This window comes from Ictidomys tridecemlineatus, chromosome 4 (genome assembly GCF_052094955.1).
Source record: "Ictidomys tridecemlineatus isolate mIctTri1 chromosome 4, mIctTri1.hap1, whole genome shotgun sequence".
NCBI classification, from domain to species: Eukaryota; Metazoa; Chordata; class Mammalia; order Rodentia; family Sciuridae; genus Ictidomys; species Ictidomys tridecemlineatus.
In genome coordinates, this window is record NC_135480.1 from 101517475 (window position 1) to 101536551 (window position 19077).

The 19077-nt window shown below is 52.1% G+C and overlaps 1 protein-coding gene and 1 long non-coding RNA gene across 4 annotated transcripts; one reads left to right on the forward strand and one right to left on the reverse strand.

Annotated features, from left to right (window-relative positions):
- Positions 1-1449: 1449 nt before the first annotated feature.
- Positions 1450-18001, reverse strand: Scn4b (sodium voltage-gated channel beta subunit 4). Of its 3 annotated transcripts, none has more exons than XM_040285305.2 (5): positions 17892-18001; positions 10057-10229; positions 8879-9107; positions 6851-6980; positions 1450-5095 (listed from the first exon to the last, which is right to left on the reverse strand). In XM_040285305.2, the coding sequence occupies exons 2-5, from the start codon at positions 10210-10212 to the stop codon at positions 5002-5004; spliced, it is 609 nt and encodes a 202-aa protein (XP_040141239.1). In that variant the 5' UTR covers positions 10213-10229; positions 17892-18001; the 3' UTR covers positions 1450-5001. The 3 variants fall into 3 exon arrangements, with proteins under 3 accessions (XP_040141239.1, XP_005328375.1, XP_077903201.1); XM_005328318.4 differs by lacking the exon at positions 17892-18001 and adding an exon at positions 17453-17628; XM_078047075.1 differs by lacking the exons at positions 10057-10229; positions 17892-18001 and adding an exon at positions 17453-17796.
- Positions 10482-11636, forward strand: LOC110598449 (uncharacterized). Its single transcript, XR_002484288.3, has 2 exons — positions 10482-10901; positions 11402-11636. It is a non-coding gene; the product is annotated as an uncharacterized LOC110598449 (long non-coding RNA).
- Positions 18002-19077: the final 1076 nt, after the last annotated feature.

A 19077-nucleotide genomic window follows, 5' to 3' on the forward strand; every position in this document is an offset into this window, starting at 1 on the left:
GGGGTAGGGTGGGGCTCAGAGCACCGTTACTCCAGCTGAGAGCTGGAGAAGGCAGCATTGTCAATGACAGGGGCTGAAATCAAGGACCTCAGCACCTTCTGCCTTCCTAGGTTCCTTGACATAAGAAGAGTCTTTTAATGAGAACTTTTGAGAATATAGCATATGGAAAACCCTTTGAAATGCAGTGTGAGGTGAATTCATTGAAAAGAGGGCTCAGGTATAGTGAGAAGAATGTAAACAACACCCACAGTTTCATTGGCCATGATTTCAGTTACCCAATGTCAACTGCAGTCTGAAAATACTAATATCTGGGCCAAACACAATGGTGCATGCTTGTGATTGCAGTAACTCTGGAGGCTGAGACAGGAGGATTGCAAGCTCAAAGCCAGCCTCAGCAATTTAGAGAGACCCTATCTCAAAGTTCAAAAAAAGTAAAAAGCACTGGGAATGCAGCTTAGTTTTCAAGACTTCAGAGTTCAATCTACAGTGCCAAAACAAAACAGCACTAATATTTGTCTTGGTTCTTTCAAGAGAACCACATTTATATAACATTTATTACAGTATCGTTATAATTGTTCGTTTTATTATTGTGTTTGTTAATCTCTTATTGGTACACTAGACTTTACCATAGGTGTATATGTGTGTATAGCAAAAAATGCAGCTATATAAGATTCTGTACTACCTGCAATTCCAGGCATCCACTGGGGGTCTTGGAACACAACCACTGCATATAAGGGAGCTTACTGCACCCCCAGCTCCTTCCCAGTCTGGACTTAAGCCCAGCAGCTAGAAATTCCTTTCTGAAGGCAGGTGTTCATTTGCAGCAGATTCTACCTGGAGACAAATGCTAAACTTGATGAGGGGAGAGGAGCCTGGGAAAGGGGATGTTGTGGTATTTGGTGGTAGTAGAGGCATCAGCACACAGGGAGGGCCCTGGCATCAAGTCCAATATGAGAAGGACAACTTTCCAGCTTCTGCAGAGAAAGTACCAGAACTAAAACAACCTGAATGTCTGTGAATACGCCAAAAACCCCTAGGCCTTTTACATGTGCTATCTCCCTAGACAGGTAATGTTTTAGACATAAGCAGACTGAGGCTCGGAGAAGGTGATTTTCCTAATTACCACTGGCAAGAATTAAAACAGGCCAGGTGTGGTGGCACACCCCTGTAATCCCAGTGGCTCTAGAGCCTGAGGCAGGAGGATCATGAGTTCCAAGCCAGCCTCAGCAACTAAGCAAGGCTCTAAGCAACTCAGAGAAAGCCTGTCTCTAAATAAAATATTTTTAAAAGGGCTGGGGATGTGGCTCAGTAGTTAAGAGCCCCTAGGTTGAATCCCCAGTACAGAAAGAAAGAAAGAAAGAAAGAAAGAAAGAAAGAAAGAAAGAAAGAAAGAAAGAAAATAGGAACCCAATTCTTAATTAGTCAAAAATGGAAACTCCAAGCCCCAAGTATTAAATATAATTTTTATTTCATCCAAGGCAAAGCTAAATACAATTCTATAATGCAAAACATGTTGTAGAGGCAAGACAGTCTGATCACGTCCATTCTGTGCTTGAACACGAGTTAGTGCAGGGTGTGTGCACATCTGTGCCTCCCAGAGGCACCCTTGGACCCTGGGGCTCCTAAGGCCCGCCACTGCATCGTTTGATCTATAAAGTTATATAGGAAATTTACTATGGGTATTGTCATCCAAGCCAGAGGAATAAACCATGCATAAGATAGTCGAAAGCACTGCATATCAGGTGAGAGGTGGGAGGGTAGGGACTCCAACCTGGGACAAAGTAAAGTGCAGCAAGCCATAGGATTTTCCCCAGAAGTCCCCACTCTTGGCACTCCCTCCCCACAGCCCTCTGATGGCAGCTGTAACAGAGATGGAGTCACAGAGAGATGAGATCCAGGAGCATGGCTGGCCTTTCCCTCCATGTCTTATTCTTTCTCAACCTCCAGCTCTGGCCAGGAAAATGGCTCCTGAAATCTTCAGTGACTCCCCCATCACACACCACCCCTTTCATGCATAGCTGCCCCCTTTAAAGGTCCCACTTTCGCACCTGCATTGCCTGCACAGGCAGGTTTGCATGAGTGTGCATCACTACACATGAGTACCCCCCCGACCCCGCACCGTCTCCCGAGCACACCCTCAAAGCCTGGGCTCCATAAGAGCTGGCCAGCCAGATGTGTGCAAAGCTGAACCTCATCAGCCCCTCTCCCAGGTATCTTTAGCATCACAAGTTCATTCTGACTGCCTTCTGTTTAATCCTAACATGTGGGAAACCCAAGGCATCCACTGCACACATCCTAATCTGAGGTCAAGGATGAGGAGTTCTGAACTTTGTCTTTGGTCTCACGGACATCACTGGCAGTGCCCAGGGTCCTCAAGAGCAACTTTGCAAACGGATCTCTCGAGCCCACAAGCCCTGGGAACACCCTCACCAGCCCTGACCCACCATTGGAGACCTGCATGTACCTAGGATCCACTTGTGCCCGTAGGCACCCTATTGCAAATCCATTCAGATGCTTCTCGAGGGGCATAATGCTGTGATTGAAACAGGACATTCTTTGTTGTGGAGACTAAATTAAACACTCTTAGACCCCACTCACTAAAACCAGTAGTGACCCAGGCATTGGGATAGCGAGAAATATGCCCCTTACGGTCCCAATCATCTCTATTGGAAACCACCAAACAAGAGCCATGGACAAGAAGCTTCAGGCCTCAGTCAGAGTCAAGGTTTCTAACATTACAAAGACTAAAGAATTCCAAAGGGGAGGGGTGGAAAGAGTGTGTGTGTGTGTTGTAGGGATGGGACACAGAGATGAGGACATGACAGACTTGGAACAATCCCTCCAATTATAAAACTGCTTCCCCAATCCCTTTCCAAGCTAAAAAGATTTTTAAAACAAAACTTGCCAAGTCCCACGACAGTCCTGTGAGGTAGGTAAGTAGTATTACACCCACTGGATAGATGGAAAAGCTGAGCCCAGAGAAGCTGCGAGGCCTGCCTATAATTCAGCAGAAGACCTAGAAGAGGGGAGAGGAGGTTGCCCTAACTCTTCCACTGCCCTATGCCTGGGATTCCTCTCAAGAAAGCAAGAGGCACCCCAGGCACTCTCTTCAAATGTTGACACTGGGAAGGGAGAAGAAAGCAGTGGTTTTTGCATGAAGGCAGCTGGAAGAAATTTTCTAAGTATCTGGGGGCTCTGATCTGTCTATTCCCAAAGCCAAGAAATCTGACCCCTGGTCCTTGAAGAAGGAAAGGAGGGGAGGGGGCAGTTCAGAGTGGGGATCTGCAAACCCATCAGGTTGGGCAAGGGACACTAGCCCCAGCCATGGGCATCCTGCAGGTACTGCTGCTCCTCAAATTCCTCCCAAGTTCCACCCTCAGGGATGCTGGTAATTGCCTCTGGGCAGGAGAGTCCTGAGGCCACCCCCATGTCCTTTGGAAAGGAGATCTACTTCTCTCCACCCCTCCTATGGGCCCAGAAGACAGAGTGTCAGCCCAAAAGGGAGAGAGGGGCTGGGACCCCACACAATCATGAGGCCCCATCATGACATCTTGCCATCAGGGTCCTGGATGGGAGCATCTGGCAGGTGTCTCCAAGACTCAGTCACTGATGTCAATGACACAACTCCAGCTTCATGGCCTCCTCATTGATACTGGGAAGGAGAGGGTGGGGACCACACCAGAATGCGTAGTTCAGGGGAGGGCATAGGAGCCCCGACTCCAGGAGCTAAGGCACAGTCTAGCCCACCCTCAAGGGGTATGCAAACCAGTTCTCCCAAAAGCAGAGGAAGAGTGTGGGCACCCTCTCCCTGCTCCTCCCCAGCCCCAGGGTGGGACTGGGGTGGCCCAGCTGAGCAAAAAGCACCTGGAAAACTCCAGGGCTCTCTCACCCAAAGAAGAGAATCCCTGAGGCAAGGCAAACCAAAGGCTGGGGATGAGCAACCCTGGGGACGGGGGACAAAGGTGTGATGGGGGGGCCCAGGAAGAGCAAGCCAATGAGATGGAGGTTCAAGGGGACAACTCCCTCAAGCAAGATGACATCACCTGCTGTTTCAAGGGAAGGGTCGGAGCAGCGGGGAGCTGGGGTCAGGAGTGCTCAGGGTGGCCATGGTCCTGCCATGCCAAGGTCAAGGGCTGCCAGCATGTGGGGCTGGAGTGGGCGTGGCAATGGCCGAGAGGCCTAGGACATTGGCTTGCCCACCTCTGCAGCCCGATTCCCCCAGGGAAATGCTAGAAAAAATGTAGGTTAGCACTCTAGTGCTCCAGAAAGGCTGGAGGGGCCTCTCCAAGACCACACAGAGAGCAGAGGGACAGGCTAGGTGGGCTGGGACCCCTCAAGACCAAGATGGCCAACTCTCACTCAGAGGACTTAGAAACTCGGAGCTAGGGACAGGACAGGGAGAAAAGGACAAGGCAGCCAGGCACTCCAAGGTGGGGGGAAGGGGACCTCCCAATTTCAGGGTCTGTGAGAGACCAGTTATCCCACCAATCAAGTTGGCCTCACATTGTGGCCCCACCTCCAGTAGCACCCCCACCCCAAGGCCTTCTCCAGAGTCCTTTAGCCCCCTCCCACCCAAAAGGGTTTGTTCCCCACACAAGGCTCCAAGGTCCAGCTTTTGGGGCAGGCTCACTGATCCCCCAAGTCCCTCTTGAGGAGAAATCAGAAGGAAAAGGTTCTGCTCACTCAGTGGGGGGAGCCAGAAAGAGCCCCTGTCTTCCTAGGTGTCGGGGGACCAGCCCCGCCTTTCCCTTTCCTGAACTTTCCACAGGCCCCCTTCCCTGGCCAGTCCTTGTCCCTGGGAAGCCCTGGCTGGGGAGGGTGTGGGGCAGGCTGGGCAGGACACTGGTTTCTCCCTGCCCGGGAGGACTACAGTTTGAGCCAAGCAGCAGATGTCTCAGGCACGTGGGTTCTACGGACGGACGGACGGACGGACGGGCTCAAGCATCAGTGTCAGGATCAGAAAGCCAGGCCCCCTGCAGCTGCTTGGCCTGAAGCAGGGCCTCAGACTTTTGTGGGTGGTTTCTCTTCTGCCTTGGAGCCAGGCAACCCGTTCTCCGTGTTGTCATTCCCAGAGGAACTCACAAGACACTCCTTCCTGGGGAGGGAGAGAGAGGTGCACTGGTGAGCAGAACAGGGGATGAACTGGGCGGGAGCCATGGTCTCTGACCTTCTAAGAGCTAAGGTAACCAGAGGCCAAGTCACCTGCCTCTCACGCCTGGGTTTCCTCGTCTATAAAATAGATGGAACCCTGACACCTTCTTCATGAGATGCTGTGAGGAGTAAGCACATCTAAAAGGGGAAATGGACTCAGCAAGGCCCCGCCACCACCACCTCCTTGTCTCAACATGGCCACAAGGGTCACCAGGGTCAGATTCAGGCTGTTCCACCCCAGGGGGAGGGTCCAGGCCAGCAAGGAATATTCTGAGGACGGAGAGCTCTTTCCCTCAGTCCCACCAGGCCCTTCTCCCTGAGCTCTGTCAACAAAGGCAGGGGCACAGCAGCCGTGGGTGTGGCCTCAAGGATGGCAGGTGGGGCAGAGGGTGGTGGGACAGGGCAGAAGGCAGAGAAAGGAGACGTGGTCAGCTAGGAAGACACCTCGAGGGCGGGACCCTCGCCCCTGGCCGCCCTAAGCTGAATGGGTTCTGATATCAGTTTACCCCTTGTCCACGGCAGAGTCCTGGAGGATGGGAAGAGTTCATGCAAAGTTTCTCCTGGACTTTTACTGTAATGTTCCTTTCCTTGCCTATTCTCAGGGCCCCAGCCTTTCCCCACTCAGTCCCTCTGTCCCATGGCCAGACCCTTTGATCTTGAGGAGTGGGCCTTGGGGCCTGCAAGCCCTCACCAGTTCTCCAGTGGCAGTCAGAGGGAAGCCACTTGCAGCCAGACTCCCAGGCCCCCAAGATCTGACTTCAAGCCCTTCACAGACTCTTCTCCTTTCTTTTCCTCAAAACCTCACTAGGACAGAAAAGGCCTTGCTCCCCAGACACGCGCCCACTACCAGGCTCTGCCTTTGCTCTCAATGCTTCCTCCACCTGGGCCATCTTCCCCTCACTGTCCCAGGGTTGAAATTATACCACCAACAACACCCATATATCACGCCTCTTCCAAACTCTGCAACAACACCTTATCACACCTGTTTTTGCTGGGATCCATCCCCTCTGTGCCTGGTATTACATTTACTTGTGCATACATCTTGTCTCTTTCACCAAAGGACAGGATCGTTCCTTCCAGAATGTCTTACAGCACCTAGCACGGTGCCTTGCACACGGTACCTCAAAAATAGCCACCAAGTGAAAGAATGAATGAATCAACTCTGAAGATACTCAATGAGCAAGAAGGACATGGTGGCAACAACTTTAGGGTTGAGGCCAAATGTGTCAGAGTTCAAATCTCTTTCACTTACTAGCTGTGTAGCCTTAGTCATGTCACTTAACTACTCTGAACCTCACTTTGTTCTACTATAAAACAAAAGTGATGGGTACTCTATAAAATGCCTGGTGGAGCACTTAAAGTGTGGTAGACATTTGATGAATGATAGAATGAATTATAATCTGTAGCAATCTCCTGGTGCACCAGTGTCCTAGCAAGAAAACTCTTAGCATGTATTTATGTACAGAACGATCCAGTGTTTTCCATTAATACAGACTGGGAGGATGGGGAAGAGCCCCGAGAGGGGGATGAGAGTTGCAGGGATAGCAAAGATGGTGGTGGGACTCAGAAGGGAGGGTGGAATGAAGAGATGGAAGGAAGGCTGCCGCTGCCAGGGCAAATGAAAGCGGAATCAAAGGAGCAGGAGATGGGGGACGGGGTGGAGTCGGGGGCCCAGAGCCTGCCAGGGAGGTCAACTCACTTTTTCTCCCGGGTCTTCTTGAGGACAAAAGTGATGAACTTCTTTAGCAGCAAGATGAAGATGAGGAGTCCAATGACTCCACCCACCACGGCCAGGATGATGAGCGTCACTGTGTTGTCCACTTCTTCCACTGTGTGGCCAGAGCAGAGAGGGGAGGGCGGGGAGGGGGAGGAGGAGTCACCTGGAGCCAGCACCATGGAGGGCCAGGGCCAGCACCACCCACCACAGGCCACCGACCCTCTCCAGGCCTACTGCAGGACAGAGGAGAAGCTGGAACATCCATCCGACTAAGGAACAATAGCACCCTGTCCCCTCACCCTCCTCATGCACACCCTCCCCAAAACTCACACACACGTTTGGGATGAATCAGAATTTGAGGTGTGAGCCACAACTTGACCCCCAAATTGTCATGTGAGGATTTTCTTGCCTCCTTCAGACTTTGGCCAGCGAGGCCTTCCTCGGCCACTCGGCCACCCTGCAAACCCCCCACCTGCCCTGCTGCTTTATCTTTCTCTGCAGCACCAACACCACGGATCTCTCTTTTTAAGTCACTCCTCCGCTGGCAGGAGGGGAAGGGAATTTCCCAAGGAGCAGGAACGTGCCCATCTTCTCCCGCTGGGCCCTGAGCATCTAGAACATCATCTGCCACATGGTGGGTGCTCAGTACACACCTATGAATGGATGAATGACTCAAAAGGGAGACCTTAAGGGACTTTGTGAGGAGCAAAGAAGAGAAGGTAAGTGAGAGCCCTTAACTCAATGCCTGGCACCCAGAAAGCCCCCATAAATGTTGGTCCCCTTCTCCTCTCCTCTCTCCAAAAAGGCTGAGCACAAAGCAGAGTGACAGAAACCCAGACAGAGAGGAAGAGGTGACACTATCCCAGACCTCACTCAGATGACTCCAGGCTCCAAAAAGGCTCCCCAGATCGCCTCTGGCTGTGCCCTTGGTACTGCCAATATTGAACCCATGGTGAACCCCTCTCCAGGCACTCCATGTCCTCCAGGAGAGCAGGGGACCCCCAGGGACTCACAAAAGACAGTAGAATTGGAGCCCTGGAGTAGCTGCCCTTCCCCTGTGCTCAGCTCCTGAGGCTCCCTAGTTTTGCGGGCTCCTCCGCAGGGTGAGGCCCAGCCTCACTTCTCCTCTGCTGCTTATCACTCCCTGTTTCTCTAAACACCTCCAGCCTTAGGGACCTGTGACCACCTGGCTCCTTATCACATTCATCCTTACTGTCAAATTGGTCCACCCACCATCAGACTGCAATTCTCTGCTAGGAGCTAAGCTCCCAGAGGGCAGGGACCATGTCTTCCATCTCCATTATAGGTGCTGCCACGGATGTATATACGTCATCTGCCACATTCCAGTTATTCATTTTCTTATCCTCTGACTTACCCTGAACTGTACATGCCTCAAGAATACTGTGTATCATCCATAACATGTTTTAATACAATACCTGACCTTCAACCAATATTTGCTAACAGAATACACAATAGTCACAGTCATCAGCATTTACACAGAGAGCTTAACTAGCCATTCCTAGATAGTTCCTCCAGCCATCACAACAACCCTAGCAGAATGCAGCCATATTCCCATTTTACAGACCAGAAAAACAAGGTTCAAAGAGGCTTGATTTCACAAGCCACTCAGTAGCAGAAGTGTTTACACTCCCGGATGTAACTCAGACACAATTCCAGTAACTTTTTTTTTTTCCCCTGTACTGAGGATTGAATCCAGGGTCACTTTACCACTTAGCTACATCCCCAGTTTTTTCTATTTTTTATTTGAGACAGGGTCTCATTGGGTTTCTGAGGGTCTCAATAAGCTAGTGAAACTGACCTACAACTTCCAATGCTCTTGCCTCAGCCCCCCAAGTCCCTGTGCACCACCACACCAGGCGGCTCCAGTAACTCTTGAAAGTGTAAGGTCACAGAAAGCACCAGTGCAGGCCACCATGCCATTTCACTGTACCACTGAGACACCTCCAGCCCTTCCCACTCCACTGCTCTCATCCCAACCCCACTGCATACATTTATCAACAACTTGGAGGAAGATGGTGGCATGGTGCTGCAGGTCATTCTCCTTGGGGTTTTTCACATGACAGGTATATTTGCCCGTGTCGCTGAACTCCAGGCTACTCAGCAGAATGGAAATGTTGTTCATCTTCTCCTTAGTGGAGCCCTCCAGAGTGATGCGGTCATCACCTTTCAACTTCACCCTAGGGTCGGACTTCTCATTCTTCACAGTTCCATCTATGAGCTGGGTCACAAAAAAAAAAAATCAGAGTGATCAAGGGTCATGACATCACTCCAGCCCCATCCTTGGGGGCCTTCCCTGTCCAGATCCAGAAAGAGCCTCCCATGAGAGGTGTTTCACCTTCCCATTTCCTCTGCCAGAGTCAACAGCTCTGCCTGTCAAACCTGAATTCTGCCTGTTTCAGGCCAAACCCAGTTCCTTTTATTAAGGTCTCCTTGGAATGCAGCATGTTCTTACTGCTCTCTTCATAAAAGCTTTTACATAATGACTCTGCAGATATCGCATGCATTTCCCTCTGCACTTCCCACCCTGTCTCTCTGACACTGAGTCCCTTGCTTCACTTAATTCTGCTCCTCCATCAAGACCCAGGTCAAGGCCACAGCTCTGTTCTTCAGCACCCTCTAAGGTCAGTGTTTAATTCCATTCAGAGGAAGACGTGTCACTTCCCTGGGTCAGCCTGAGGCCAGGTCCCCTGCCAGGCTGCACAGAACTCAGCCGGCTGATTCACCCCTCACCCCATGCCATTACTGTTCCTCCAGAGCCCCTGCTCCACCCCAGTTTCCTCGATCCTTCCCTTCCAAATCCAGCCACCCCTTCCTCGTGCGTTCTCTTCTCATTGCCTCTTTCCAAGGCTTCCAATGGTCTTTCGGTCTCCAGTTGTTTAAATTAAATTTTTACACAAGCAATTCATGTTATGGATATTTCATAAAACCAGACGGACAACTCTAGCCAAGAATTCTAACAGACCCAAAATTCTGGTCCCACCATCTAAGCATCCCTCCCACCCAGAGTCTGTCTGGAAGAAATCTGGGAAAAGGGGTAACAAAAGTTGGGCTCTGGGGACCATCATAGTGGGGCTCAGCCCAGAACAGACCACAGTCTGGGATGGGAAGTGAGCGATAGAGAAGGGAAGGAGAAACTGGACTGTCCTGACTGTCCCTACACCACTTACAAGCTTGAATACATCAGTGCTATTGTAGGTCCACCAGAAGCGGAGGTTCTCGAAGCCAAAGCAGCTGGAGAAGGTGCAGGGCAGCAGGATCTCCGTGCCATTGACAGCATAGATGGTAGTGGCCTTTCCCACAGACACCTCCAGCGACAAGGACATGGGGAGCAGGAAGAGACCTGTGTAAGGAGTACACCCTGCATTGGAAGCGGATCCTCAGGCTGGGCAGAGTGGCTTGGCCAGGAAGGGAGACCTCTGTCACCCTCCGTGTCAGCTTCACTAGAATGATTCTTTTTACTCCAATTGAAATGGCTCACGTAATGGGACTGAATTCTGGGCCCTTAGTACCTCTTGTGACACTCTAATTGACCACCAGGGGTCACCCCAACCCAAGAAAAGGAGGTTCGGCCGTTTTGCCGGGGAATCCTCGCCCCCGCCCCGCCCCTCACTTAGAGACGCAGTCCCCGAAAGTGCCCAGGGAGCGCGGGCGGTGCGCCCTACTGCAAGCCTGGGAATTGCCCTAGGACGGTGCACCTCGTTGTGTTTGCGGAATCTGGGGGTGGGGGAGAGCGGGATAGGATAACAAGAAGAAGGAAAAAGCAGTCGCCGTTGTCCCCGCAACTGTCCTGCAGCCTCTCATCACCCAGTCCTGGAGACTCCTACTGGGCTCCGAGGATCTAAGAGAGACACTTTGGACCGGACCTTGCTTGATCATCTGAGGCCAGCGCTTTCTGTCCATCGAACGAGATCCTAACAGAAGGATGATGGACCGAGCGGGACGGCAGGGCGCGCACATCTTGGAAATGGGCATCAGCGAGGGCGGAGCGAGTAGAGCAAAGATGGAGAGAAAAGTAAGAGGGCAGAGATGCTGTGGAGGCAGATTCCCGAGGCACTGAAATGCACGCCTGCAAGCCGGGTAGCCTCGGGTGACCTGCTGTTCCCTCCCCCTCCCGGGAAGCTGGGCCTCCCCGCCACACCCCGCCACACCCCGCAGCCACGCTCGGCCCCTCATCCCGGAACAGCCGCGATGACCCCAAAGTTCTGCACAATCCCTCCGCAGTCGCAGTGCGTCCAAACACCCCCGGGAGGCGACTCCACTAGCGCCCGGGATCCCTCCTCCTGAATCCTTGTAAGGGTACCTGGCCCCCCCCTCCCGCCCTGCACGTTTCTCTAGGAAACCCCGCTCTCAAGGTCGTTGGGGAAAGGGGATCTGCAGCTGGACGCACAACTCTTCCTGCTCCTATGGCGGAACGAGTGTTTTCTCCCACCCTAACTCTCAGGAGGCCTTTAGGAATTAAGTTAGACAACTCCTGCCGCATCATACTTCAGTTTCCTCTTGTTTTGCCCACAGGAGAGCATGATGTTCTTGGTATTTTTGAACAATGCTTTCTAAATGACGGCGAAGGAGTTCCAAGGAGAGCTGGCAGCCTTGCTCCTGATCTCAAAGGTCCACTCATTTTCGTGTCCCTTTTGCTTCTGGCAACACAGTGGAGTCCTTGTACCCCACCAGTTCAGAAATTACACCCATGGCCCAGTAACCCATTCACGATCCCTGCCACTGTCAATAAAAGCAGTAATAGCTGATATTTATTGAGCATTTATTATGCGCCTGGCACTTTCCACCCTCACTCCTCTCCTTTGAATGGTATACACTATTATAGATCCATATTCAAAATGAAACAATTGAGGCTCCAAAAGTTGGGTAACTTATCTAAGGTCAAGGAGAGAGACACTGCCGCCATCCCATAGTTCCAAAGCAGGAAAATTCCTCCTTGCATCCTAAAATAGCCAGGTTTGCCCACCAGGACTCCAATTAGTGCTGGGATGTTATTTCAATTAACTGTCATTTTTTTTTTTTTGGTCATCTCCTGTGTGCCAGGAATTGTTTCAGAACAGTAGTTTGCAAATTGAAAGGAATCAGAATCACCTGGAGAGCAGAAAGTCAGCAGGGCCCTGGAGCTACTGATTCTGTAAGTCTTCTGTGGTGCCAGACAGTTGGCATCTCTTCAGAGCACCCCAGGTAATGCCATGGGTGTGGACTACACTTTGAGAAGCACTGTGCTAGAGGACTTATACTGTATTAACCACAACTTTTATTAGGATGTCAAAAGGTAGGTATAATTTTTTTTCTCATTTTACAGATAATTAAAATTGAGGCTCAGAGAGTAGTGACTTGCCCAGGGGCCACATGGTAAGTGGCCAACCTGGAACTGAACACTTACTGTACTTCAGGATAGGTGTTTTAATATAGTGTCCCATTTAATCCTTTAATAATCCTATAAGGTATTCATGGGCTGGAGATATAATTCAATTGATAAGAATGCTTGCCTCACATGCACAAGGCCTTGGGTTCAAATCCCCAGCACCAGGGGGAAAAAAAAGATAATACTATAAGGTAGTCATTATTTTTATTCCTAATAAACAAATGAAGAATGGGTTCAAAAAGATTAACTTGCCAAAACCACACACCCAGGAAGTAGACAAACAACTTTCAGAAATATGTCTGCTTTTCACATCTCAAAAACAGCAGTTATCAGGGCTTAGAGTTCCTTGGAGATCCTGGGTTTCCCTCCCTTTTACCCTCCCCTATTCCCACTCCCCCAACCCCCAGAGGTGGGGGGGGGCAGGAACCAGATACAGATTCCACCCTCTTGTCTGGGGCCAACACCAGAGGATGGTTTTCTAGCAGGACACACACACACACACCTTTGCTCCTCACCCCTCCAACAGCAATGGGTTACTGGGCCATGGGTGTAATTTCTGAACTGGTGGGGTACAAGGACTCCACTGTGTTGCCAGAAGCAAACACCCTCTTGTCTGGGGCCAACACCAGAGGATGGTTTTCTAGCAGGACACACACACACACACCTTTGCTCCTCACCCCTCCAACAGCCTCCGCAAGGCTCAGGAGAAAAACAGCTAGATCCCTGCTAGCTACGGGGTTTGGGGGGCTCCAAGGGGGCCGCAGGTCCCACTCCAATGTTCATTGGCACTCAGGCCCGAGAACCTGGGTAATGGAAAGGATGTGAGAACTCAGACCCCTCCCCAGTCCTGGCCAGGTATTCAAGAGCACAAAAGATGCACATCAAAAGGGAAATGCTTTGGGCTGCTCTAAATAGAAGCAAAATGGAGCAAAAGAAAGGTTCAGAATAGAAGACACTATTTCTTTAAGGTCTGGCTCACAACACAGTGTGCATTTCTGCCTGATATGGATGACTTAAGTCTAACACACTCAGAACTCTAGGAGGAAAACACTGCCATTTCCTCCTTAGTCTCGGGGTGGGGGTGAGGGAAAGAAGCAGAGATGGCTTCCACTGAGTCCAGGGCCCCACCCAGGTTAAGGCATCTTAGCTTGACTTCTCTACCATCCAGCTCTCCCAGCAGGGTGTCACCTGTGAGGCTGTGCTGCAGGGATAAGAGAGAAGAAGGGTGCATGATTCCTCCGAGGCCTCTCAGAGGGCTGCTTCAGCAGATTGACCAGGCCAGGGGAGGACTGGTCAGCAGACACCACGCAGGCCCACTCTCCCTCTTGACCTTGAGAAAATCAGAAGTACCACATCCAGCATGCCCATCCCTAAACTCCACCGCAAAGGATGCCTATAAACTTTCCTACCTCCTGAACTTGGTGTGAAGCCAAAACAGAGATTTTAAAACACAAGAAGGGTTTGAGTGAATAGGCACCCCACAGAGAGAAGAGAATGTTTGAATGTTTGAATGTGGAGAGGGGGCAGGGTTGTCCCCATCTTAGACTTGGGTGTAACCAGGGCACTCCTAGCTTCCCTTAATGACCAGTGTCAGCCAAGAATGTCTCCAGGCTACTCACACATCGATCTACACCTACACCTTATTTCCATGCGGCTGTTTCCCTGAAGTAAAGGACTTCCTTTGCTTCATCCTAAATGTGATACTTTAGAATGTCAAGGTGCACATGTGTGTTTGGGAGTGGGAGCCTCTCTCTGATCCTGAGCTGCCTTGTCTGGATTTTCAAGTTTTATTAAAGTAAAAAAGTATTCAGCATACTAAATATTCACACCAGCAGGACTCTCATGGCAACAACCTTACAGACCAAGGCAAATGCCAGGCAGGAAATATTCTGCCCCCTTTCCCCACATCCAGGGATCAGTAACATCCCCCTTCTCGGGTCAGGGGGAAGAAAGAGGACAACATGGTGCCCACTCTAAGTTTAGCTCTGAGGCTTAGCTGGCATGGCGGGCGGAAATTCAGCTGAGACACTCTAAACCTAGGGGAGTCAGAGAGGCTCAGAGAGAGAGCTGGGAGGCAGAAAGTGGGCCGAGGACAGCAGGACAAGACCCCTCCTGGGGGGGAGGCCCTGGGGGCTGTGGAGGCAAGGCTGGGCCAGGCAAAGCCCTTGGGCCCAGAGACATAGGAAAGATTACAGCTCCCTTGCCCTAGGCAACCTGCCTGCTTCCTGCCCACCCCCAAGAGCTTTGCCGGGATAGAAGCATGCCCCTGAGACGGAGTGGATGCTCCGCGGAAACCAGCTTTGCAAACAAGTCCAGAGAGTATGCCTGTCCCACCTCTTACAGACCAGTGTGTTGGCCCAGACCATCCATGGCTTATGCAGATATCTCCTACCTCCCCTCAATGACCAGCCACAGAGCACGGTGGTTCTCTGAGCCCAGAATCTACTCGGTTGCTGATCCCACCAAGCAGTGGCCAATCAGGAAGGCTTCTCTCATCCCCACAGGTCTGTGCCTCCAGAAGATTTAGAAAGAGAATCAACCATCCTTTCCAGATTCAAACCCATCTTCTCCCTCCACTGCTCCCCTTGCCTCTCCTCTTCTCCAGGAACCCTGGCTTCCCGTTGCCATTTTCTTCCTCTGAGTGGGAATGAACACCCTCTTCTTAATTGCGTTCTCATTAAACAAGTCCTTAATAAATACATACCAAGGGAAAGAGGGTTGTGCAACACAGCACCCTCACAAGTGATAATTAAACACAGATCACAGCAATTAAGCAAATCAGGGAACAAGGAAGGGGTGGGCAGGACAGATATATTACCAGTTACATGCTTAGGAAACGTCTAGAACCCACATAAACCTCAACCACAATGATATGGCCTTGGAAACTGCTTCTACTTTAACAAAGGGCATCTTGCTGGGTTGTCCAAACTCACTGTAGTCTCAGCCTATGGCACTGAGTTTGGTATGGGGACAGGGGAAGGGGACTCCCAGGAATTGACCGCTCTGGACACAATCTCCCCTGCTGTGAAAACAGCAGCTCTGGGTCCCCCAAACCTTCATCCTTCTATGCCATGCTCCAGAGCCTCGCTTTTCCTCAGCCCAAAGCCCAATGCCTACTGACCTTCCCCCTCTCTAATAAAGGGAGGCAGCTTGGTGTGCCAAAGCCCAAGAGGCTGGATTCTGTCCCATTGGACCATTGACTGGTCATGCAGCCTTGAGCAAATCACCAACCCTTTCTGAACCACGGCTTCCTCATCCCCAGGAGAGTTCCATGCTATGGTTTCCAAAGGTCCTGCCTGCTCTGATGCACCCAGGCAATTGCTACAGCTCGGCTATCCAGCCCTCTCAGCATCTCCCCCACAGGACCCACAGCATGGATGTCCACAATCTCAAGCTCAGAGCAATGTTTCTGTGAGGGTTCAATCAGTAACTGCTTGGGAAAGCCCAAAGGGAAACCCTGTTTGAAGTCCCTCTGCAAAGCAGAGAGGCAGGGGGCACAGTTGGTGGGGCCTGCTGGCCTCTCGAGTCCTTGGAGGAAGTGGGGCTTCCATCTGGAGAAGTATACAAGATTCTGCCTCATTTCCCCCATTCCCAGCCACGCACGCGCAAGAGCACGTGTGTGTGTGTGCGCGCGCGCGCGCACACACACACACAGTTCCCAGGTCTCCTGATTGCCCACAGAAGCCTAGTTTTATGAACATTCTAATAGTCCTGGGCCTGGCATCCCACCACCAACCAAGCACAGGAGGCACAGAAGCTCACAACATAATGTGGGGGTAATTTGGCGATGGAAGAGTTCCGATGTCTCAGTGACCAATGTCTCATTACCCCTGCCATAGCCACAGTGGGAACCTGGGCTGATCTGAGAGGGGATGAGGAGGAATTTGTGTGAAGTGGCATTCTGCCCATCCCATGAAGAGAAGCCTCAGGTGCCAGAAGCTCACTTCATTAGGGTCCCTCTGAAACCCACATGACATCTGTACCAAAGGTCTTCTGTCCAACTGCAGGGATGTAAATAAGCCACAAGTGGCTTCCATCCAGCTTCAGGGATGTCAATTATCCAGTGGCTCCTGAGTAAAGATATCCTCTGGCTCCCTCCACCTTGAGGTACTGACATAACAGCTGGACGCACAGTTTACAGATGCAGAAACAGTAGCAGCTTCTCTTGGAGGATTCTGTCCCCAGTTTTCAGCACAAATACCTCTATCATGTGCCTGACCCAATGGGGAGGGGAGAGCTGCCCAAAGCCAAATCTGAGAAATATAAACAGGAAGGGGTACAGGTGCCAGAGATGGAGTCAGCTTACATTGAAGTCCAACTATGATTTATGAGGAGATTACACTCTAGGCTAATAAATATCATCCCCCAATCTCTTGGAGTTTGACCCTCAAAACTGTCATGTGCATATTAATAGTTATTTATAATACTCCATTCCCTCTGTGTCCTCTGTCATGTCCCCTTAATCTTCGTAGTCACCCAAAAATGAAGATCTAGGAGCAGGATAAACAGGTCCTCGATACAGAATCTCTTAATAGGAAAAGAGAAAAGGCCTTCCCTAAAAGGTGGCTTTTGAATGGTTCTCCAAACCCTTCCAAGCTCTTCCAGCACCTGGTGTGGAGCTGTGGGGAAAGCAGTAGCTCAGGAACAGGGGGGGTGGGGGGAGCCTGAGAGGGAAAAAAAAAAGGAATGGGAGGTAGGAGATCCCCCTGGCCCGCGTAGCATGCCTGATGCCTGGGAAACACGCAAACCGCTCTGAGCAGGAGTGGAAAGCACCATCCCAACAATCACACCCACAACCCCCCTGGCATCCCCTACACCCAAGGCACAGACCCCCTCCCGTAGCATGCCTGAGCCTCTGAACTCCGGAGAGCCCCGCTGCAGTCTCAATACTCAGCTCCAAAAGCCTGGAGCTGAAAGCGCCAGAGACAGGGAAGGAAAAAAAAAAAAAAAACTCATCGCGAGGCTGACGGGCTGATGGGCTATTGCGGGGGGTGGGGGGAGACAGGGACGTACGGTCCCCAGAGAGCACAGCCTCAAATCCAGGCGACCGGCGGGAAAAGGGTGGCCACCGTGCTCATTCTGTGCAGCGCTCCAACACCCACCCTATCCGAGGCACCCCTCTTCTCCAGTGTCCCCTCCTCTGGGTGGGGTGGGGGAAGGAAGAAACGAGAGAAGAGACCAAGCTGGGGCTGCCTTACCCAAAAGCCCAGTGCCCAGCCATCTCGCCAGGGCTTTGCCTCGGTCTCCAGCCCGGGACATGGTCCTGTTCTCTTCGGAGCGCGCCGAGGGCGCAGGGATGGGATACTGGGCACCACCGCGCTCTCTGCCCGAGGTCGGCAGTCGGCCCCGCAGCTGCCTGGGAGCTCTGCGCCGCGGGTCGGGGCTCGGGAAAAGTTAGCTGGCAGAGAGCGGAGGAGGGGGAAGGAAAAGAAGGGGGAGGCGCGCTCGCCCGCCTCCTGGAGCCGGCTGCGGGAGCCTGGGCTGAAGCGAAGGAGGAGGAGGAGCCGGAGCTGGAGGGGGAGGACGACTGAGCGAGAGCCGCGGCGAGGGAGGCTGCGCCTCTGCTCTGGAAGCGCTCCAGCCGCAGGAGGGGCGGTGGCCGCGGCGGAGCCCAGGGCACCCCTGCCGGCCGCGTACCTTGCCCCGCGCTCCCCGTTTCGTGGTCCTGGAGCCCCAGGACCAGGCTGAGCACCCAGTTTCCTCTCCAGTCGGGCTAGGCTGTGCAGCTTGGCACTGCAGGGCCGGTCCGCAGCCTCCCGCATCATCCCATGAGTCGATCTGCCAATTAGGAGCATAGTTTAGGGGGAGTAGTGGTGGAGCTTTTCGTTTGTTGGAAGGCTGTTTTGTTCTGCTTGGGGAGTCCAGGTACGGTAGAGATCCTCTCTCCCGGGACTGCCAAGGGACCACTAGATTGTCCGCAGTGGGCGCTGCCGCAGCCGGTGGGCGTGTGCCGGCTTGCCCACTGCAGCCGCGCCTCCGTGGCTGCTGGGCAGACGCCGCACGCGTGCAACCCTAGGACCCGCGCCCGCTGTCTTCAACCACGCTGCTCATCCGCTCCGCGAATTGCTTTGGACCGCCAAAAAATCCATTTCTTCCCATGGACAAGGGCCCCTGCCCACTGCCCACCAACCTCCCTCATTTCTTCATAGAGTCCTTGGAAATCACCGTGGTCCTGGTGAGGGAGGTGCCAGATGCTACCCATCCATCCCCGTCTGATCTGTGGCCAGCACACCCCTTTACCCACCCACAGCATCCCTACCCCATTAGTCACCCTCCTCCAAAAGCTTCCTAGTTTCCTTCTGAACCCAACCCTCAAAGAGTCCCTTTTGCCTTCTTCTTGAGGTGGGAGTGGACGACCCCAGGGTCACTACTAGGTCAGAGGGCTAAGGTGACACTTGGAACCAGCGGGGATTTCGCCTTCCCCTGCCACCGTACAGTTCCGAGTTAAAATTAAGCAGTGCTCTCTGTGGTGGGTGTCTTCCTCAGCACCCCTGCCCAACCATCCAAACCTCCAGTATGTATCCTCTTTGCTATCTGGAGACAGGTGCAGACTTAAAAACCTGGACCCTCCACACCTTTCAGGTTCTGGCCCTTGCTGCAAGCACACCACAGCATCCTCAACCGACCACCCACCTTTTCAACCTGGGGGGTCCTTGGTAATTTTCAGAGACATCAGGAACCCATGGGTTGTATGAAAAATGATAAATTTCTGTGTGAATTTTGCGGTTTTGCTTCCTTCTTCAGCATTACTGTTGCGGTAGTACAGTGACTCCGACAGCCTCACAGTTACGAAGTACACTCACCCAATCTTCTGGAGAAGACT